Consider the following 18470-nt stretch of genomic DNA (forward strand, 5'->3'; position numbering starts at 1 on the left):
TATTTTCTAATTGTTTACCCTCAGAATGTAATCAATTCCTTGTCTTCCTCTCATTGTTGTCTTCATTTCATTGAACCATCGCAGGTGTGTGTGTGTGTGTGTGTGTGTGTGTGTGTGTGTGTGTGTGTGTGTGTGTGTGTGTGTGTGTGTGTGTGTGTGTGTGTGTGTGTGTGTGTGTGTGTGTGTGTGTGTGTGTGTGTGTGTGTGTGTGTGTGTGTGTGTGTGGGGTGGGAGGTCCCTTCTGCAGAACTGTCTGTATGGGTTTCCACAGCACACATCTGGTTGTGACAGAGGGGTCAATGACCCAAACCCGGCTCATTTAATCCCTACCATTGTGTCGCTGAGTTGTCATAACGCTTCAGCAAATGTACATTACCCCAGGAGGAGCTGGAAGACACAATCTAAGGAAACTCATTTATGTCACTCTAGCTGCCCGGAATGCCTCTGCTGATCCCACAGCTGTTGTATGCAGTAATCATGTGCCTATGAACTACTGTTAGCACTGAGGTGGTGTGCCCTACTAGGAAGTCCACTGTGTGCAGCTCACCCTGAACTAACATAAATAACATGAGCATGTCTACCTCTGCTAAGCTTCCCAGTAAAGCAATGAAAACAGTCAAGCATCCAAGAAAAGTGCTCAAAATAGCCCACGTTAACATATGTAGCTTAAGAAACAAGGTTCATGAAATCAATAATTTGCTAGTAACAGATGACATTCATATTCTGACTATCTCTGAAACTCACTTAGATAATACCTTTGATGGAACAGTGGTAGCAATACATGGTTATAACATCTACAGAAAATAAATGCCAAAGGTGGAGGTGTTGCTGTTTATATTCAGAACCACATTCCTGTAAAGATTTAAAGATGGTTTCATGTTAAATACCGTTGAAGAAATATGGCTACAGGTTAATCTGCCTCACCTAAAGCCCATTCTGGTGGGAAGCTGCTATAGACCACCAAGTGCTAACAGTCAGTATCTGGATAATGTGTGAAATGCTTGATAATGTATGTGATATCAACAGAGAGGTATATTTTCTGGGTGATTTAAATATTGACTGGCTTCCATCAGGCTGCCCACTCATGAGAAAGCTTCGAACTGTAACTACAGTGGTTCCTCTTTTAAAAGTTGCGAGCTTACACCACGGGACTTAGAGGTACCCAGCGTCACAGCTTCATTGCTCCAGACCACCACAAGGGGGAGTTAGAGCACTCATTATGCATTTTGGTCCCAAGGTTTTTATATGACCAGTCATATCGAGTTGTTCCAATGACGAATTTGACGAGGGTCACCCGTCCCTGCTGACTTCAGCAAAGATGGCTGACAAAACATTACGGGGAAGCAAATGTATGTAGTTATAACGTCATAATGAGTCAAGCAAAAAAATGACAATTGAGAGGAATATGTTAGTTAATGTAGATACAAACGATTGTGCTTATTTCTTTGACATAAAGTTAATTTATGAAAATCGCTATTTAGCGAGGTTTTTTTCAGCCATATGCAATACCAGGTGTATCAAACTCAGTCGTTATAGCAAGCAGGGAGCAGGTTTCAATCCCTCAACATTCTAGCCCGAAGTCCAGCATGCTATCGACTGTGCCCAAATGTATTAATTGGGGTTGGGGCCGATTGTGGCGAAAAACACTTTATCAATTGGAATCTTTAACGTGGAAAGTGGAAAAAGTATTATTATTAGTATTTTACAAGCATAGCAAATAGATACAAATTATGTGGTTAAAATAAAAATGTAGCCCATCATGCAAATGATTCCTGTTAGCAGGACAACAGACTTTTTATAGCCCGGCTACTGTTGTGAAAATCCCTCAACTTGCAATGTAGTTGATGCTTAAGTGTTACATTTCTAACTCAAAACAACATTTCTTCATCAACATCTTTATGCTTTCGTTAATCTTCTTGATTTTCTTCCTTTTTTCTGTTGCAATTTTGAGCAAATTGCTCAAGGGCCACGGTTGATTTGTCTGTGAAGATGACGTTATTAAATGTCTCGCCAGCTTTGATCCATGCCTGGGCCTGCAGGACTCAAAGTTCTTTGGGTCGAAACTACAGAGTACAAAACAAGCGAACACATATGGTTAATGTTCTGAGAATAAAAAAGAAATATATAATATATATTAAACATTTCTTACCGAGCCGTGGTGCCCGCAGATTACAGATTGCCTTTGCCGATCGCTCATCATCTTCATTCATTAGTGAGTCAATGGCTTGAATAGTCATTGACTCATTTGCGTTGAAAAGGGCGAGGAACAAGATGGAGTCACAATCATGCCAGGCACACCTGTGAGCTCTGGAACTCCACCTCCGACAGGCAGAGTCAACATACAGTACGTGGCGGGTTTGTCAGGTTTTCGGTTCACCCTGACATTTTTATTCCTCTTCTCACAACAGAACTTGACCAGCTGCTCACCAGGCACAGCAAGGGCCACCCGGACCGTTATGCTGTTCTGCTATTCCAAGGATGTGTAACCGAAGAGAGATACCACGAGTGGGCACAGAATACATAGCCTTCCCACTGTGGCCATCTATTTCAACACCGTTTCACTCTGCTCTGAGACAAGCATGGAGAAATGAAAATGTTAAAATATTCCATGATATTCTTAAGATATGTGTTGACTGAGGATAAGCAAGTGATGTCTGCTAAATAATCAAGTTAGGTTTCAAAAAATAAATAATTCTAAATAGCTGGCTTTATTTACAAATGAGTGAGAATGTCTCCCCCCATGTTCAAGAATTGCCCTTTTCCTCGCTCACTCTACGTTAAATGAAAACTAAATCTCCAAAATATCGTTACTTTTTAAACAAAGCGATTATAATTATTAATTAATTTAGAATTATATAAAAGCCCCTTAGATATTCTCAGATATTCTCACCGATCCTAATGGAAAATGCCCCTTAGATATTAATTTAGAGTCCTCCAATCCTCTAAATGTATGGACAATGCACCTTAGATATTAATATAGAGTCCTCCAATCCTCTAAATGTAATTATAGACGGAGAGTCACATCAATGAAAAAAATATTTTTAATGTACTGTTAAAAATGGTGTAGGTCTTATTTATTTAAAAAGCATATTGAAGTTAGAAGCAAAAGCCTACATCTATTTTAGCACCGTTTCACTCTGCTCTGAGACAAGCACGACACAGGGATTCTTTAGCTAAATAGCCCAGTACTGTACTGCCAGACATCACGTTGTACAGCGACATATTTTCCATTCCATCCTTACAGAAACCCAGAGGGTTTTTTGCTTTTCATGGAATAGAAACACCATAATATTCATCAAATGAATTAAGCAAGTACCAGTCAAAAGTTTGGACACACCTACTCATTCAAGGATTTTCCTTTATTTTTACTATTTTCTACTTTGTACAATAATAGTTCAGACATCACAACTGTGGCAGGTGTAGCCCATCATGCAAATGTTTCCTATTAGCAGGACAATATACTTTTATAACCCGGCTACTGTTGTGAAAATCCCTGAACTTGCAATGTTTTCGATGCTTAAGTAATCTAAAGTGTTACATTTCTAACTTAAAAACAGCAGTACAGTATTTCTTCATCAACATCTTTATGCTTTTGTTAATAAAATAAAATAATGAGAAAAAAGAAAATTCAAATGCAGATGTTTATATTTCACTTAATCTCCATTTGGGTATTGGTTAGACAAGAATTCGAAAATTAGGGTGCAGAAATGTGATGCTCTTAGTGTAACCTTTATTTAACTAGGTAAGTCAGTTATGAACAAATTCCTATTTACAAGGACAGCCTACTCCTTCCTCGTAAATAGCCCAGTACTGTACTGCCGACTGTCATTTTCCGTTCCAGCAAGTACCAGTCAAAGGTTTGGACACACCTACTCATTTCAGGATTTTTTTGGTATTTTTACTATTATCTACATTGTAGAATAATAGTGAAGATATCACAACTCTGAAATAACACATATGGAATCAGTGAAGAACAAATTTCTATTTACAAGGACAGCCTACTCCTTCTTCCCCAACGGGGATTTGAACCCTGGTCTCCCGCGTGCCCGCATTCTGTAGTACAGACATGGACTGCTCAGACAGAGAGAGACAAAGAGAGACAAAGAAGAGAGACAAAGAGAGAGAGAGAAAGAGAAAGAAAGAGACAGAGAGAGACAGAGAAAGAGAGCGAGAAAGAGAGAGAGACAGAGAGAGAAAGAGAAAGAGAGAGAGGGCCAGATGATGTAATTAGAGAAACACAAAAGCCTTCCTAATCACTTTGATAACTGTCATCTCTCTCACACCCTCTTTCTTGAACTGTGCTGTTGGTTAACTTGTTATGGATAGGGGCAGTATTTTCACGGCCGGATAAAAAACGTACCCGATTTAATCTGGTTATTACTCCTGCCCAGAAACTAGAATATGCATATAATTAGTAGCTTTGGATAGAAAACACTCCAACGTTTCTAAAACTGTTTGAATGGTGTCTGTGAGTATAACAGAACTCAAATGGCAGGCCAAAACCTGAGAAGATTCTGTACAGGAAGTACCCTGTCTGACCATTTCTTGGCCTTCTTTGTCATCTCTATCCAAAACAGAGGATCTCTGCTGTAACGTGACACTTTCTAAGGCTCCCATAGGCTCTCAGAAGGCGCCAGAACGTTGAATGATGACTCTGCAGTCTCTGGCTGAAAAACAGTAGCGCATTTGGATAGTGGTCGATCTGAGCACAATGAGACGGGTGTGCGTGTGCACGTGAAAAGGCCATTTTACATTTTCAGTCTTTGAACGAAAACAACGACTCCCGGTCGGAACATTATCGCTATTTTACGAGAAAAATCGCATAAAAATTTATTTTAAACAGCGTTTGACATGCTTCGAAGTACGGTAATGGAATATTTTGACATTTTTTGTCACGATACGTATCCGCGCGTCACCCTTCGTTACCCTTCGGATAGTGTCTTGAACGCACGAACAAAACGCCGCTATTTGGATATAACTATGGATTATTTGGAACCAAACCAACATTTGTTGTTGAAGTAGAAGTCCTGGGAGTGCATTCTGACGAAGAACAGCAAAGGTAATCCAATTTTTCTTATAGTAAATCTGAGTTTGGTGAGGGCCAAACTTGGTGGGTGTCAAAATAGCTAGCCTGTGATGGCCGGGCTATCTACTCAGAATATTGCAAAATGTGCTTTCACCGAAAAGCTATTTTAAAATCGGACACCGCGATTGCATAAAGGAGTTCTGTATCTATAATTCTTAAAATAATTGTTATGTTTTTTGTGAATGTTTATCGTGAGTAATTTAGTAAATTCACCGGAAGTGTTCGGTGGGAATGCTAGTTCTGAACGTCACATGCTAATGTAAAAAGCTGGTTTTTGATATAAATATGTACTTGATTGAACAAAACATGCATGTATTGTATAACATAATGTCCTAGGAGTGTCATCTGATGAAGATCATCAAAGATTAGTGCTGCATTTAGCTGTGGTTTTGGTTTTTGTGACATTATATACTAGCTTGAAAAATGGGTGTCTGATTATTTCTGGCTGGGTACTCTCCTGACATAATCTCATGTTTTGCTTTCGTTGTAAAGCCTTTTTGAAATCGGACAGTGTGGTTAGATAAAGGAGAGTCTTGTCTTTAAAATGGTGTAAAATATGTTTGAAAAATTGAAGTTTTCGGATTTTCGAGGAGTTTGTATTTCGCGCTACGCCCTATCATTGGATATTGGAGTGGTGTTCCGCTAGCGGAACATCTGGATGTAAGAGGGCTTGTAAGTAAGTATTTCACGTTAAGGTCTATACTTGTTGTATTCGGCGCATGTGACATATTAAGTTTGATTTGATTTGATTGAACAAACTACACTATGAAGCAACAATAAATGACATAAAGAACAATAGTAAAATGCTTTGGAGCACCTTAAATGAAATTTTGGGCAAAATGACAAACTCAGCTCCATCATTTGTTGAATCAGATGGCTCATTAATCACAAAACCCACTGATATTGACAACTGATATTGCCAACTGATATTGCCAATCATTTTTAATTGGCAATATTTGAAAACTTAGGCATGACATGCCAGCAACAAACACTGACATTACACATCTAAGTATATCTGACCAAATTATGAAATAGAAGGATAGAAATAAACATATATATATTGTTGTCTAGGAACAATGGCAAGCCACCAGGGTCTGACAACTTGGATGGAAAATGACTGAGGATAATAGTGGACGATATTGCCACTCCTGTTTGCCATATTTTCAATTTAAGCCTACTAGAAAGTTAAATAAAGTTTAGGCAAACTGGCTTTACCCAAAGCCAGTGGCATGTCGTTAGTAAAGATTGAAAAATGTAAGGGGCCTAGACAGCTGCCCTGGGGAATTCCTGATTCCACCTGGATTTTGCTTGAGAGGCTTCCATGAAAAAACACCCTCTGTGTTCTGTTAGAAAAGTCTTTCTTTATCCATAATATAGCAGGGGGTGTAAAACCATAACACACACATTTTTCCAGCAGCAGACTATGATCAATTGGTTTTAAAATCAAATCACCAAAAGTCACTGACTGTCTATGGAGTCATATAACTATAGATACTGTGGACATATTTGTGAAATTGAAACAAGGAAATTTTGCAACAAAGCATCTTTCACTCATGCTGCCAAACATACCCTCGTAAAACTGACCATCCTACCGATCCTCGACTTCGGCGATGTCATTTACAAAATAGCCTCCAATACCCTACTCAATAAATTGGATGCAGTCTATCACAGTGCCATCCGTTTTGTCACCAAAGCCCCATATACTACCCACCACTGCGACCTGTACGCTCTCGTTGGCTGGCCCTCGTTTCATACTCGTCGCCAAACCCACTGGCTCCAGGTCATCTACAAGACCCTTCTAGATAAAGTTTCCCCTTATCTCAGCTTGCTGGTCACCATAGCAGCACCCACCTGTAGCACGCGCTCCAGCAGGTATATCTCTCTGGTCACCCCCAAAGCCAATTCCTCCTTCGGCCACCTCTCCTTCCAGTTCTCTGCTGCCAATGACTGGAACAAACTACAAAAATCTCTAAAACTGGAAACACTTATCTCCCTCACTAGCTTTAAGCACCAGCTGTCAGAGCAGCTCACAGATTACTGCACCTGTACATAACCCATCTACAATTTAGCCCAAACAACTACCCCTTCCCTACTGTATTCATTTATTTATTTTGCTCCTTTGCACCACATTATTTATATTTCTACTTTGCACTTTCTTCCACTGCAAATCTACCATTCCAGTGTTTTACTTGCTATATTGTATTTACTTCGCCACCATGGCCTTTTTTGCCTTTACCTCCCCTATTTCACCTCATTTGCTTACTTTGTATATAGATTTATTTTTCTATGTTATTGACTGTGTGTTTGTTTTACTCCATGTGTAACTCTGTGTTGTTGTATGTGTCAAACTGCTTGCTTTATCTTGGCCAGGTCGCAATTGTAAATGAGAACTTGTTCTCAACTTGCCTACCTGGTTAAATAAAGGTGAAATAAATAAAATAAAATAAATATGAAGAATACAACAAAATGTCAATTTCACAGGTACACAGAGTGTTAGTAATACTGCAGAGAGTGTGAAGTGGCATCAATGTGCGATATAGTAGAAAACACCACGAGAGGGAGAGGGAGGAGAGAGCGAGAGAGCGAGAGAGCAAGAGAGAGAGAGAGAGAGAGATGGAGAGCAAGAGAGCAAGAGAGAGAGAGAGAGAGAGATGGAGAGCAAGAGAGAGCAAGAGAGAAAGAGAGAGAGAGAGAAAGAGAGAGCGAGAGAGAGCGAGAGAGAACAAGAGAGAGCAAGAGAGAGAGCGAGAGAGAGAAAGAGAGAGCGAGAGAGGAGCACAAAATAACAGAAAACAAAAGAACAGGAGAGGAGAGGTCCAGGCTTGGAGAGAAGCACAAGTAATTTCGCTCCCTAAGAATAGTAAGCCCTTTACTGGCTCAAATAGCCAACCAATCGACCTGTTACCAACCCTTAGTAAACTTTTGGAAAAAATGGTGTTTGAACAGATTCAATGCTATTTTACAGTAAACAAATTGACAACAGACTTTCAGCACGCTTATAGGGAAGGACACTCAACAAGCACAGCACTAACACAAATGACTGATGATAAAAAGATTGTGGGGGCTGTTTTGTTATACTTCAGTGTGACTTTTAACATTATTGATCATAGTCTGCTGCAGGAAAAACATGTGCGTTATGGCTTTACAACCCCTGCTATATTATGGATAAAGAATTACTTTTCTAACAGAACACAGAGGGTGTTTTTTTCATGGAAGCCTGTCAAGCAAAATCCAGGTGGAATCAGGAATTCCCCAGGGCAGCTGTCTAGGCCCCTGACGTTTTTCAATCTTCACTAACGACATGCCACTGGCTTTGGGTAAAGCCAGTTTGTCTATGTATGCGGATGACTCAACACTATACACATCAGCTACTACAGCAACTGAAATGACTGCAGCACTTAACAAAGAGCTGTAGTTAGTTTCAGAATAGGTGGCAAGGAATAAGTTAGTCCTAAATATTTCAAAAACTAAAAGCATTGTATTTGGGACAAATCATTCACTAAACCCTAAACGTCAACTAAATCTTGTAATAAGTAATGTGGAAATTGAGCAAGTTGAGATGACTAAACTGCTTGGAGTAACTGTGGATTGTAAACTGTCATATTGATACAACATTAGCTAAGATGGGGAGAAGTCTGTCCATAATAAAGCGCTGCACTCCCTTCTTAACAGCACTATCAACAAGGCAGGTTCTACAGGCCCTAGTTTTGTCACACCTGGACGACTGTTCAGGTAGTCAGACTATGGGAGGAGCACAGTACTACTAGAGCCATGACTACATGGAACTCTATTCCACATCAAGTACCTCATGCAAACAGTAAAATTCAATTAAGAAACTGGATAAAAATACACCATAGGGAACAGCGGCGGCTGTGAAGCCATAGGCAGACACATGCATACACACACACGATAACAGATGCATTATACACACATGTATAGTGGGGCGGCAGATAGCCTAGTGGTTAGAGCGTTGGGCCAGTAACCGAAAGGTTGGTGGATCGAATCCCCGAGCTGACATGGTATGCCCCTGAACAAGGCAGTTAACCCACTCTTCCTAGGCCGTCATTGTAAATAAGAATTTGTTCTTAACTGACTTGCCTAGTTAAAATGTACTGTATTTTGTGTGGTAGTGGAGTAAAGGCCCGAGGGCTAACTTAATGTGTTGTGAAATATTTTGCGAATGTATTATAATGTTTAAAAAAAATGTACAACTGCCTACATTTTGCTGTACCCCAGGAAGAGCAGCTGCTTCTTTGGCAGGAACTAATGGGGATCCATAATAAATACACATACTAATGTAGGGCCATGTAGGGTGTTCTAGCAAGGGCCAGATCTGTTTATACAACCTTCAACTTCCCACAGAGACTATGTTTTCTCTGTACCTGTGTGTCTCTCTCTGTCCCTCTCTATCTGTTCCTGTGTCTCTTTCTCCATTCCTGTGTCTCTCTCTGTACCTGTGTCTCTCTCTGTACCTCTCTCTCTCTCTCTCTCTCTCTCTCTCTCTCTCTCTCTCTCTGTACCTGTGTCTCTCTCTCTCTCTGTACCTCTCTCTCTGTACCTCTCTCTCTCTCTCTCTCTCTCTCTCTCTCTCTCTCTCTCTCTCTCTCTCCCCTGTGTGTCTCTCTCTCTGTGTCTCTCTCTCTGTCCCTTTGTCTCTCTCTCTGTCCCTCTTTCTCTCTGTCCCTGTCTCTCTCTCTCGATCCCTGTGTCTCTCCCTCTATTCCTGTGTCCCTCTTTCTCTCTGTCCCTGTGTGTGTCTCTCTCTCTGTCCCTTTGTCTCTCTTTCTGTCCCTTTTCTCTCTGTCTCTCTCTCTCTCTGTCCCTGTGTCTCTCTCACTTTGTCCCTGTGACTATCTTTGTCCCTGTGTCTCTCTCTCTATACCTGTGTCTCTCTCTCTGTGACTCTCTCTCTTTGTCACTGTGTCGCTCTCTTTGTCCCTGTGTATCGCTCTCTCTGTCACTGTGTCACTCTCTCTATCCATGTGTATCTCTCTCCCTGTCCCTGTGTCTCTCTCTTTGTCCTTGTGTCTCTTTGTCCCTGTGCCTCTCTCTCTGTCCCTGTGCCTCTCTCTCTGTCCCTGTGCCTCTCTCTCTGTCCCTGTGTATCTCTCTCTGTCCCTGTGTATCTCTCTCTGTCCCTTTGTCTCTCTCTCTGTCCCTTTGTCTCTCTCTCTGTCCCTCTTTCTCTCTGTCCCTGTCTCTCTCTCTTGGTCCCTGTGTCTCTCTGTCCCTGTGTCTCTCTCTCTCTGTCACTGTGTCACTCTCTCTATCCATGTGTATCTCTCTCCCTGTCCCTGTGTCTCTCTCTTTGTCCTTGTGTCTCTTTGTCCCTGTGCCTCTCTCTCTGTCCCTGTGCCTCTCTCTCTGTCCCTGTGTATCTCTCTCTGTCCCTGTGTATCTCTCTCTGTCCCTTTGTCTCTCTCTCTGTCCCTTTGTCTCTCTCTCTGTCCCTCTTTCTCTCTGTCCCTGTCTCTCTCTCTTGGTCCCTGTGTCTCTCTGTCCCTGTGTCTCTCTCTCTCTGTCACTGTGTCGCTCTCTCTATCCCTGTGTATCTCTCTCCCTGTCCCTGTGTTTCTCTCTCTGTCTCTGTGTCTCTTCTGTCCATGTGTGTCTTTCTCTCTGTCCCTGTGTCTCTCTCTTTCCCTGTGTCTCTCTCTCTGTCCCTGTGCCTCTCTCTCTGTCCCTGTGTCTCTCTCTCTGTCCCTGTGTCTCTCTCTCTGTCCCTGTGTCTTTCTCTCTGTCCCTGTGTCTCTCTCTTTCCCTGTGTCTCTCTCTCTGTCCCTGTGCCTCTCTCTCTGTCCCTGTGTCTCTCTCTCTGTCCCTGTGCCTCTCTCTCTGTCCCTGTGTATCTCTCTCTGTCCCTGTGTCTCTCTCTCTGTCCCTGTGTCTCTCTCTCTGTCCCTGTGTCTCTCTCTCCGTGCCGTAGCTAAGGGGACTACATTACGCAGACCGCAGGGCAGGCTGACCCTACCACACATCACACTGCGTTGCTGTACACTAAGTGGTACGCAGAGATTTTACAGCGAGTACACTCTGAAACACATAACTAACTTTGTGTCTGCTGAAGTGTAGATGTAAATGTAGAGCAGTAGAAACCAGTGAACTCCAGAGGTTAAAGACGGTATCCATTTCCTGTCTCCATGAAACCAAATAGAAAAAAAATATGAGGAAAGGATGGTCTTACCTCGTCTGTAACCTGACCACCAAACGTTACCCAGGTACCTGAAACAGAGACAGAGATAGGGGTTAGAAGTTGTAGCATCACAGTATCGGGGAAACAGTGGTTCCTCCATGTACATCACTGTACATGTACCCAGTCCTTGACATAGGCAGGAGCTCAGCGGAGCTGAATACTGCTCGAGATCTTGTTCCTCTTATAGAATATTAGCTCAAAAGTATTGAGGAGTTCCGGCACATCAATATAAACAGTACCGGCACCTATTTCAGTCCAAGTCAAACACGGTACATGCCATTGGTAGAATCCCAGACGTTGTGCTAACAGTTACTAAACGAATGTAAAGGCTGAGACTGGGATGTTAGGGGGAGTAATTCAGTTACTAAACGTATGTAAAGGCTGAGGCTGGGATGTTAGGGGGAGTAATTCAGTTACTAAACGTATGTAAAGGCTGAGACTGGGATGTTAGGGGGAGTAATTCAGTTACTAAACGTATGTAAAGGCTGAGGCTGGGATGTTAGGGGGACTAATTCAGTTACTAAACGTATGTAAAGGCTGAGGCTGGGATGTTAGGGGGAGTAATTCAGTTACTAAACGTATGTAAAGGCTGAGACTGGGATGTTAGGGGGAGTAATTCAGTTACTAAACGTATGTAAAGGCTGAGGCTGGGATGTTAGGGGGAGTAATTCAGTTACTAAACGTATGTAAAGGCTGAGGCTGGGATGTTAGGGGGAGTAATTCAGTTACTAAACGTATGTAAAGGCTGAGGCTGGGATGTTAGGGGGAGTAATTCTTACAGGCCTTATCCCTGAGGCAATAGCACTGAGCCCAGACAGAATCAGCTGCCGGGTACAAATCTGCCCTGTCAGGAGAACAGCATGCAAGCAGAGTGCATACAGTGTGTGTGTGTGTGCGTGTGTGTGTACGTGTGTGTACGTGTGTGTGTGTGTGTGTGTGTGTGTGTGTGTGTGTGTGTGTGTGTGTGTGTGTGTGTGTGTGTGTGTGTGTGTGTGTGTGTGTGTGTGTGTGTGTGTGTGTGTGTGTGTGTGAATCCCATACTCATGCCTCTAAATACCAAAGACAGGTCAGACAGAAGGCTAACTCATGAACCTGTACAGATGTTGCATCACATTCCTAACCTGAGCTATGGATTTACAGTTGCTATGGACAGGGGTAATAGTTCGTCTTTTTAGACAGTGGTAGTAGTTGGGGTTGGGTGGTATCCAGATGTTAATATCTTCATACCATTACTGTACCATACAGGGGAATATTTCAGTATACCCAGTATACACTATGGTATGTCGCCCAAGCCTAGTAATCTGAACACAGAGAAAAGGAGGAGCATCACTGCCAAATTCAAAAATGAAACTCTTGCTGCTAACTTGAGTGGAGAAAAGTATTAACAGAGTGGAGAAAATAGTGGAGAAAATAGGTATTACAGAGTGGAGAAAATAGATATTACAGAGTGGAGAAAATAGATATTACAGAGTGGAAAAAATAGGTATTACAGAGTGGAGAAAATAGGTATTACAGAGTGGAGAAAATAGGTATTACAGAGTGGAGAAAATAGTGGAGAAAATAGGGATTACAGAGTGGAGAAAATAGATATTACAGAGTGGAAAAAATAGGTATTACAGAGTGGAGAAAATAGGTATTACAGAGTGGAGAAAATAGTGGAGAAAATAGGGATTACAGAGTGGAGAATATAGGTATTAACAGAGTGGAGAATATAGGTATTAACAGAGTGGAGAAAATAGGTATTAACAGAGTGGAGAAAATAGATATTACAGAGTGGAGAATATAGGTATTAACAGAGTGGAGAAAATAGGTATTACAGAGTGGAGAAAATAGATATTACAGAGTGGAGAATATAGGTATTAACAGAGTGGAGAAAATAGGTATTACAGAGTGGAGAAAATAGGTATTACAGAGTAGAGAAAAGATGGTATTACAGAGTTATAATACCTACCAGAATAGAAAGAGGAGTGGGAGGCCCTGGTGCACAACTGAGCTTGAGGACAAGTACATTAGAGTGTCTAGTTTGAGAAACAGACGCCTCACAAGTCCTCAACTGGCAGCTTCATTAAATAGTACCCGCAAAACACCAGTCTCAACGTCAACAGTGAAGAGGCGACTCCGGGATGCTGGCCTTCTAGGCAGAGTTCCTCTGTCCAGTGTCTGTGTTCTTTTGCCCATCTTAATATTTTATTTTTATTGGCCAGTCTGAGATATGGCTTTTTCTTTGCAACTCAGAGTTGCCTGTTGTTTCTGGCCATTTTGAGCCTGTAATCGAACCCACAAATGCTGATGCTCCAGATACTCAACTAGTCTAAAGAAGGCCAGTTTTATTGCTTCTTTAATCAGAACAACAGTTTTCAGCTGTGCTAACATAATTACAAAAGGGTTTTCTAATAATCAATTAGCCTTTTAAAATGATAAACTTGGATTAGCTAACACAACATTCCATTGGAACACAGGAGTGATGGTTGCTGATAATGGGCCTCTGAACGCCTATGTAGATAATCCATTAAAAATCAGCCATTTCCAGCTACAATAGTAATTTACAACATTAACAATGTCTACACCGTATTCCTGATCAATTTCATGTTATTTTAATGGACAAAAAAAACGTGCTTTTCTTTCAAAAACAAGGACATTTCTAAGTGACCACAAAAAGTACTGGTTTTCTATGTTATTTGATCAAGAAAAATAATTAATTTGAGGTGGATGTTTTGGATCTTTGCCTATCGCAGAGAAAGGGACAGGGCAACAACTCTTACAATTCCAACTATTGAATCCTGCAAGATACTGTTCTTCATTATATTACTGATGTTTTTGCCAAAGTGGAGATGCAGAAATAAGTACAAAATGTGCCCAGCGCTACAGACGTATATATCGGTCCATTAATACAGGACTAATAAAGGCCAAGTTAATTATTTTTGTGAATAAATAAATAAATCTATTTAAAAATGTATTTTACTTTGGGGGGCGGGGGGTTTCAGGGGGTGATGCAGCACCCTCAGCACCTCTACTTCCTGCGGCTGTGTGTTAGATCCTCCTCACTAGAGGTCAGAGGGAACAGCTAAGCACTAGCCACACGCACACTACAACACACAGTACACCTTTCACACAATTATCATGTATCTTTCTATTAGAATAGAATAGAAAATAATCTAAAATAAATTAAATAATAGAATAGACGAGGGCCATGGCGATTGCGATGACTAATCTTTTTTCCAGGATGTCTGCTTCCATCATTTACCAGAGACCTCATCCCTGTCCTGGCCCACTGCCCACCTCTACCAGTCTGCTCTGAGACCTCATCCCTGTCCTGTCCCACCTCTACCAGTCTGCTCTGAGACCTCATCCCTGTCCTGTCCCACCTCTACCAGTCTGCTCTGAGACCTCATCCCTGTCCTGTCCCACCTCCACCAGTCTGCTCTGAGACCTCATCCCTGTCCTGTCCCACCTCCACCAGTCTGCTCTGAGACCTCATCCCTGTCCTGTCCCACCTCTACCAGTCTGCTCTGAGACCTCATCCCTGTCCTGGCCCACTGCCCACCTCTACCAGTCTGCTCTGAGACCTCATCCCTGTCCTGGCCCACCTCTACCAGTCTGCTCTGAGACCTCATCCCTGTCCTGTCCCACTGCCCACCTCTACCAGTCTGCTCTGAGACCTCATCCCTGTCCTGGCCCACTGCCCACCTCTACCAGTCTGCTCTGAGACCTCATCCCTGTCCTGGCCCACTGCCCACCTCTACCAGTCTGCTCTGAGACCTCATCCCTGTCCTGGCCCACTGCCCACCTCTACCAGTCTGCTCTGAGACCTCATCCCTGTCCTGGCCCACCTCTATCAGTCTGCTCTGAGACCTCATCCCTGTCCTGTCCCACTGCCCACCTCTACCAGTCTGCTCTGAGACCTCATCCCTGTCCTGGCCCACTGCCCACCTCTACCAGTCTGCTCTGAGACCTCATCCCTGTCCTGGCCCATCTCTACCAGTCTGCTCTGAGACCTCATCCCTGTCCTGTCCCACCTCTACCAGTCTGCTCTGAGACCTCATCCCTGTCCTGTCCCATCTCTACCAGTCTGCTCTGAGACCTCATCCCTGTCCTGTCCCACCTCCACCAGTCTGCTCTGAGCCCTCATCCCTTTCTGTCCCACTGCCCACCTCTACCAGTCTGCTCTGAGACCTCATCCCTGTCCTGGCCCACTGCCCACCTCTACCAGTCTGCTCTGAGACCTCATCCCTGTCCTGGCCCACCTCTACCAGTCTGCTCTGAGACCTCATCCCTGTCCTGTCCCATCTCTACCAGTCTGCTCTGAGACCTCATCCCTGTCCTGTCCCACCTCCACCAGTCTGCTCTGAGCCCTCATCCCTTTCTGTCCCACTGCCCACCTCTACCAGTCTGCTCTGAGACCTCATCCCTGTCCTGGCCCACTGCCCACCTCTACCAGTCTGCTCTGAGACCTCATCCCTGTCCTGGCCCACCTCTACCAGTCTGCTCTGAGACCTCATCCCTGTCCTGGCCCACTGCCCACCTCTACCAGTCTGCTCTGAGACCTCATCCCTGTCCTGGCCCACTGCCCACCTCTACCAGTCTGCTCTGAGACCTCATCCCTGTCCTGGCCCATCTCTACCAGTCTGCTCTGAGACCTCATCCCTGTCCTGTCCCACCTCTACCAGTCTGCTCTGAGACCTCATCCCTGTCCTGTCCCATCTCTACCAGTCTGCTCTGAGACCTCATCCCTGTCCTGTCCCACCTCCACCAGTCTGCTCTGAGACCTCACCCCTTTCTGTCCCACTGCCCACCTCTACCAGTCTGCTCTGAGACCTCATCCCTGTCCTGGCCCACTGCCCACCTCTACCAGTCTGCTCTGAGACCTCATCCCTGTCCTGGCCCACTGCCCACCTCTACCAGTCTGCTCTGAGACCTCATCCCTGTCCTGGCCCACTGCCCACCTCTACCAGTCTGCTCTGAGACCTCATCCCTGTCCTGGCCCACTGCCCACCTCTACCAGTCTGCTCTGAGACCTCATCCCTGTCCTGGCCCACTGCCCACCTCTACCAGTCTGCTCTGAGACCTCATCCCTGTCCTGTCCCACCTCTACCAGTCTGCTCTGAGACCTCATCCCTGTCCTGTCCCATCTCTACCAGTCTGCTCTGAGACCTCATCCCTGTCCTGTCCCACCTCTACCAGTCTGCTCTGAGACCTCATCCCTGTCCTGTCCCATCTCTACCAGTCTGCTCTGAGACCTCATCCCTGTCCTGTCCCACCTCCACCAGTCTGCTCTGAGACCTCACCCCTTTCTGTCCCACTGCCCACATCTACCAGTCTGCTCTGAGACCTCATCCCTGTCCTGGCCCACTGCCCACCTCTACCAGTCTGCTCTGAGACCTCATCCCTGTCTTGGCCCACTGCCCACCTCTACCAGTCTGCTCTGAGACCTCATCCCTGTCCTGGCCCACTGCCCACCTCTACCAGTCTGCTCTGAGACCTCATCCCTGTCCTGTCCCACTGCCCACCTCTACCAGTCTGCTCTGAGACCTCATCCCTGTCCTGGCCCACTGCCCACCTCTACCAGTCTGCTCTGAGACCTCATCCCTGTCCTGTCCCACCTCTACCAGTCTGCTCTGAGAACCGGCCATGTCCCGCTAACTAACACAAACACACTCTATTCCCTTTTAATGCGGTAGAAACATTCCATTACACTGTCCCTTCTTCCCCATCTTCAGACCAGCTACACTACAGCTGTATGGTGTGTCTGATTGGCCGTCCCAAACCCTTTATAACCCCTCCTCCATCTGACACCAGGGAGACACAGGAGAAGCAGGAGAGAGGATGGGAGGATGGGAGGATGGGAGCTGATCTAGAAATACCAGCTCAGAAAGTGTTGATGGATCAGTTTACACTGATCAGTTTCTCCCTCACTCACACTCTGTTGCCTGTTTACTAGCCAAGTAGCATGAGGAAAACACACACACACACACACACACACACACACACACACACACACACACACACACACACACACACACACACACACACACACACACACACACACACACACACACACACACACACACACACTCACACACACACACACACACACACACACACACACACACACACACACACACACACACAGTTTGTGTCCTCCCTCTCAGCCAATTAGCAATGGAGAAAGCCAGAACCCCAGTGAGGTACTTATCGACCGTACCACAGAACAACTGTAAATCGACTGGATGTCTAAGCCCTAACCAGTTTGGTAATTGTACATTTACAGCGGGCAGTTAATTCTTAGCAGGGATTTCTCATATTGATTCGTTCAATCTATCAAAACACTGTATCAGCGGAATTCAGGACTGCACTGTACTGTACCGAGAGCAGAGATGGCCATGAATCAAACACCATTTTATTTTATCTTCTTTATTTAACAAGAATAATCAACTTATTTAATGTATATCTGACATAAAAGTGGCAGAGTTGGCGAATTAGCTCATTTTTGTCTGTTTTTCTTCTGGGAAGACTTAGCACAGCCTACCTGCAGAGTAGTCTACAGTTCACAACATGCATCCAATATACAACCAAGCCCTTAGCTGACAACTACACAATATAACCCACAGAGCTACCAAACATGTCCTACACAGTGAAGCTCTTCAGAATGTACCCTTCTATAGTTCATTCATTGTCAGTATCTAGACTCTAGTGAATGTATCAGTATCTAGACTCTAGTGAATGTGAATGTGTCAGTGTGTAGAATCTAGTGAATGTGTCAGTATCTAGACTCTAGTGATTGTGTCAGTGTCTAGACTCTAGTGAATGTGATTGTGTCAGTATCTAGACTCTAGTGAATGTGTCAGTGTCTAGACTCTAGTGAATGTAAATGTGTCAGTATCTAGACTCTAGTGATTGTGTCAGTATCTAGACTCTAGTGATTGTGTCAGTATCTAGACTTTAGTGATAGTGAATGTGTCAGTATCTAGACTCTAGTGAATGTGTCAGTATCTAGACTCTAGTGAATGTGTCAGTGTGTAGACTCTAGTGATAGTGAATGTGTCAGTATCTAGACTCTGGTGAATGTGTCAGTGTTTAGACTCTAGTGAATGTGTCAGTATCTAGACTCTAGTGATAGTGAATGTGTCAGTATCTAGACTCTGGTGATTGTGTCAGTATCTAGACTCTAGTGATTGTGTCAGTATCTAGACT

General features: G+C 43.9%; 1 protein-coding gene across 1 annotated transcript in view; it reads right to left on the reverse strand.

Moving 5' to 3' along the window:
* LOC106581449 (voltage-gated potassium channel subunit beta-1) overlaps window positions 1-18470 on the reverse strand; it is a 176482-nt gene that overhangs the window by 38744 nt on the left and 119268 nt on the right. Inside the window, exon 3 of the mRNA XM_045704032.1 lies at window positions 11271-11308. Within this exon, the coding sequence (XP_045559988.1) occupies window positions 11271-11308 (38 nt within the window). The remainder of the gene's footprint in view (window positions 1-11270; window positions 11309-18470) is intronic.

Source organism: Salmo salar, chromosome ssa20, assembly GCF_905237065.1.
Source record: "Salmo salar chromosome ssa20, Ssal_v3.1, whole genome shotgun sequence".
Taxonomy (NCBI): domain Eukaryota; kingdom Metazoa; phylum Chordata; class Actinopteri; order Salmoniformes; family Salmonidae; genus Salmo; species Salmo salar.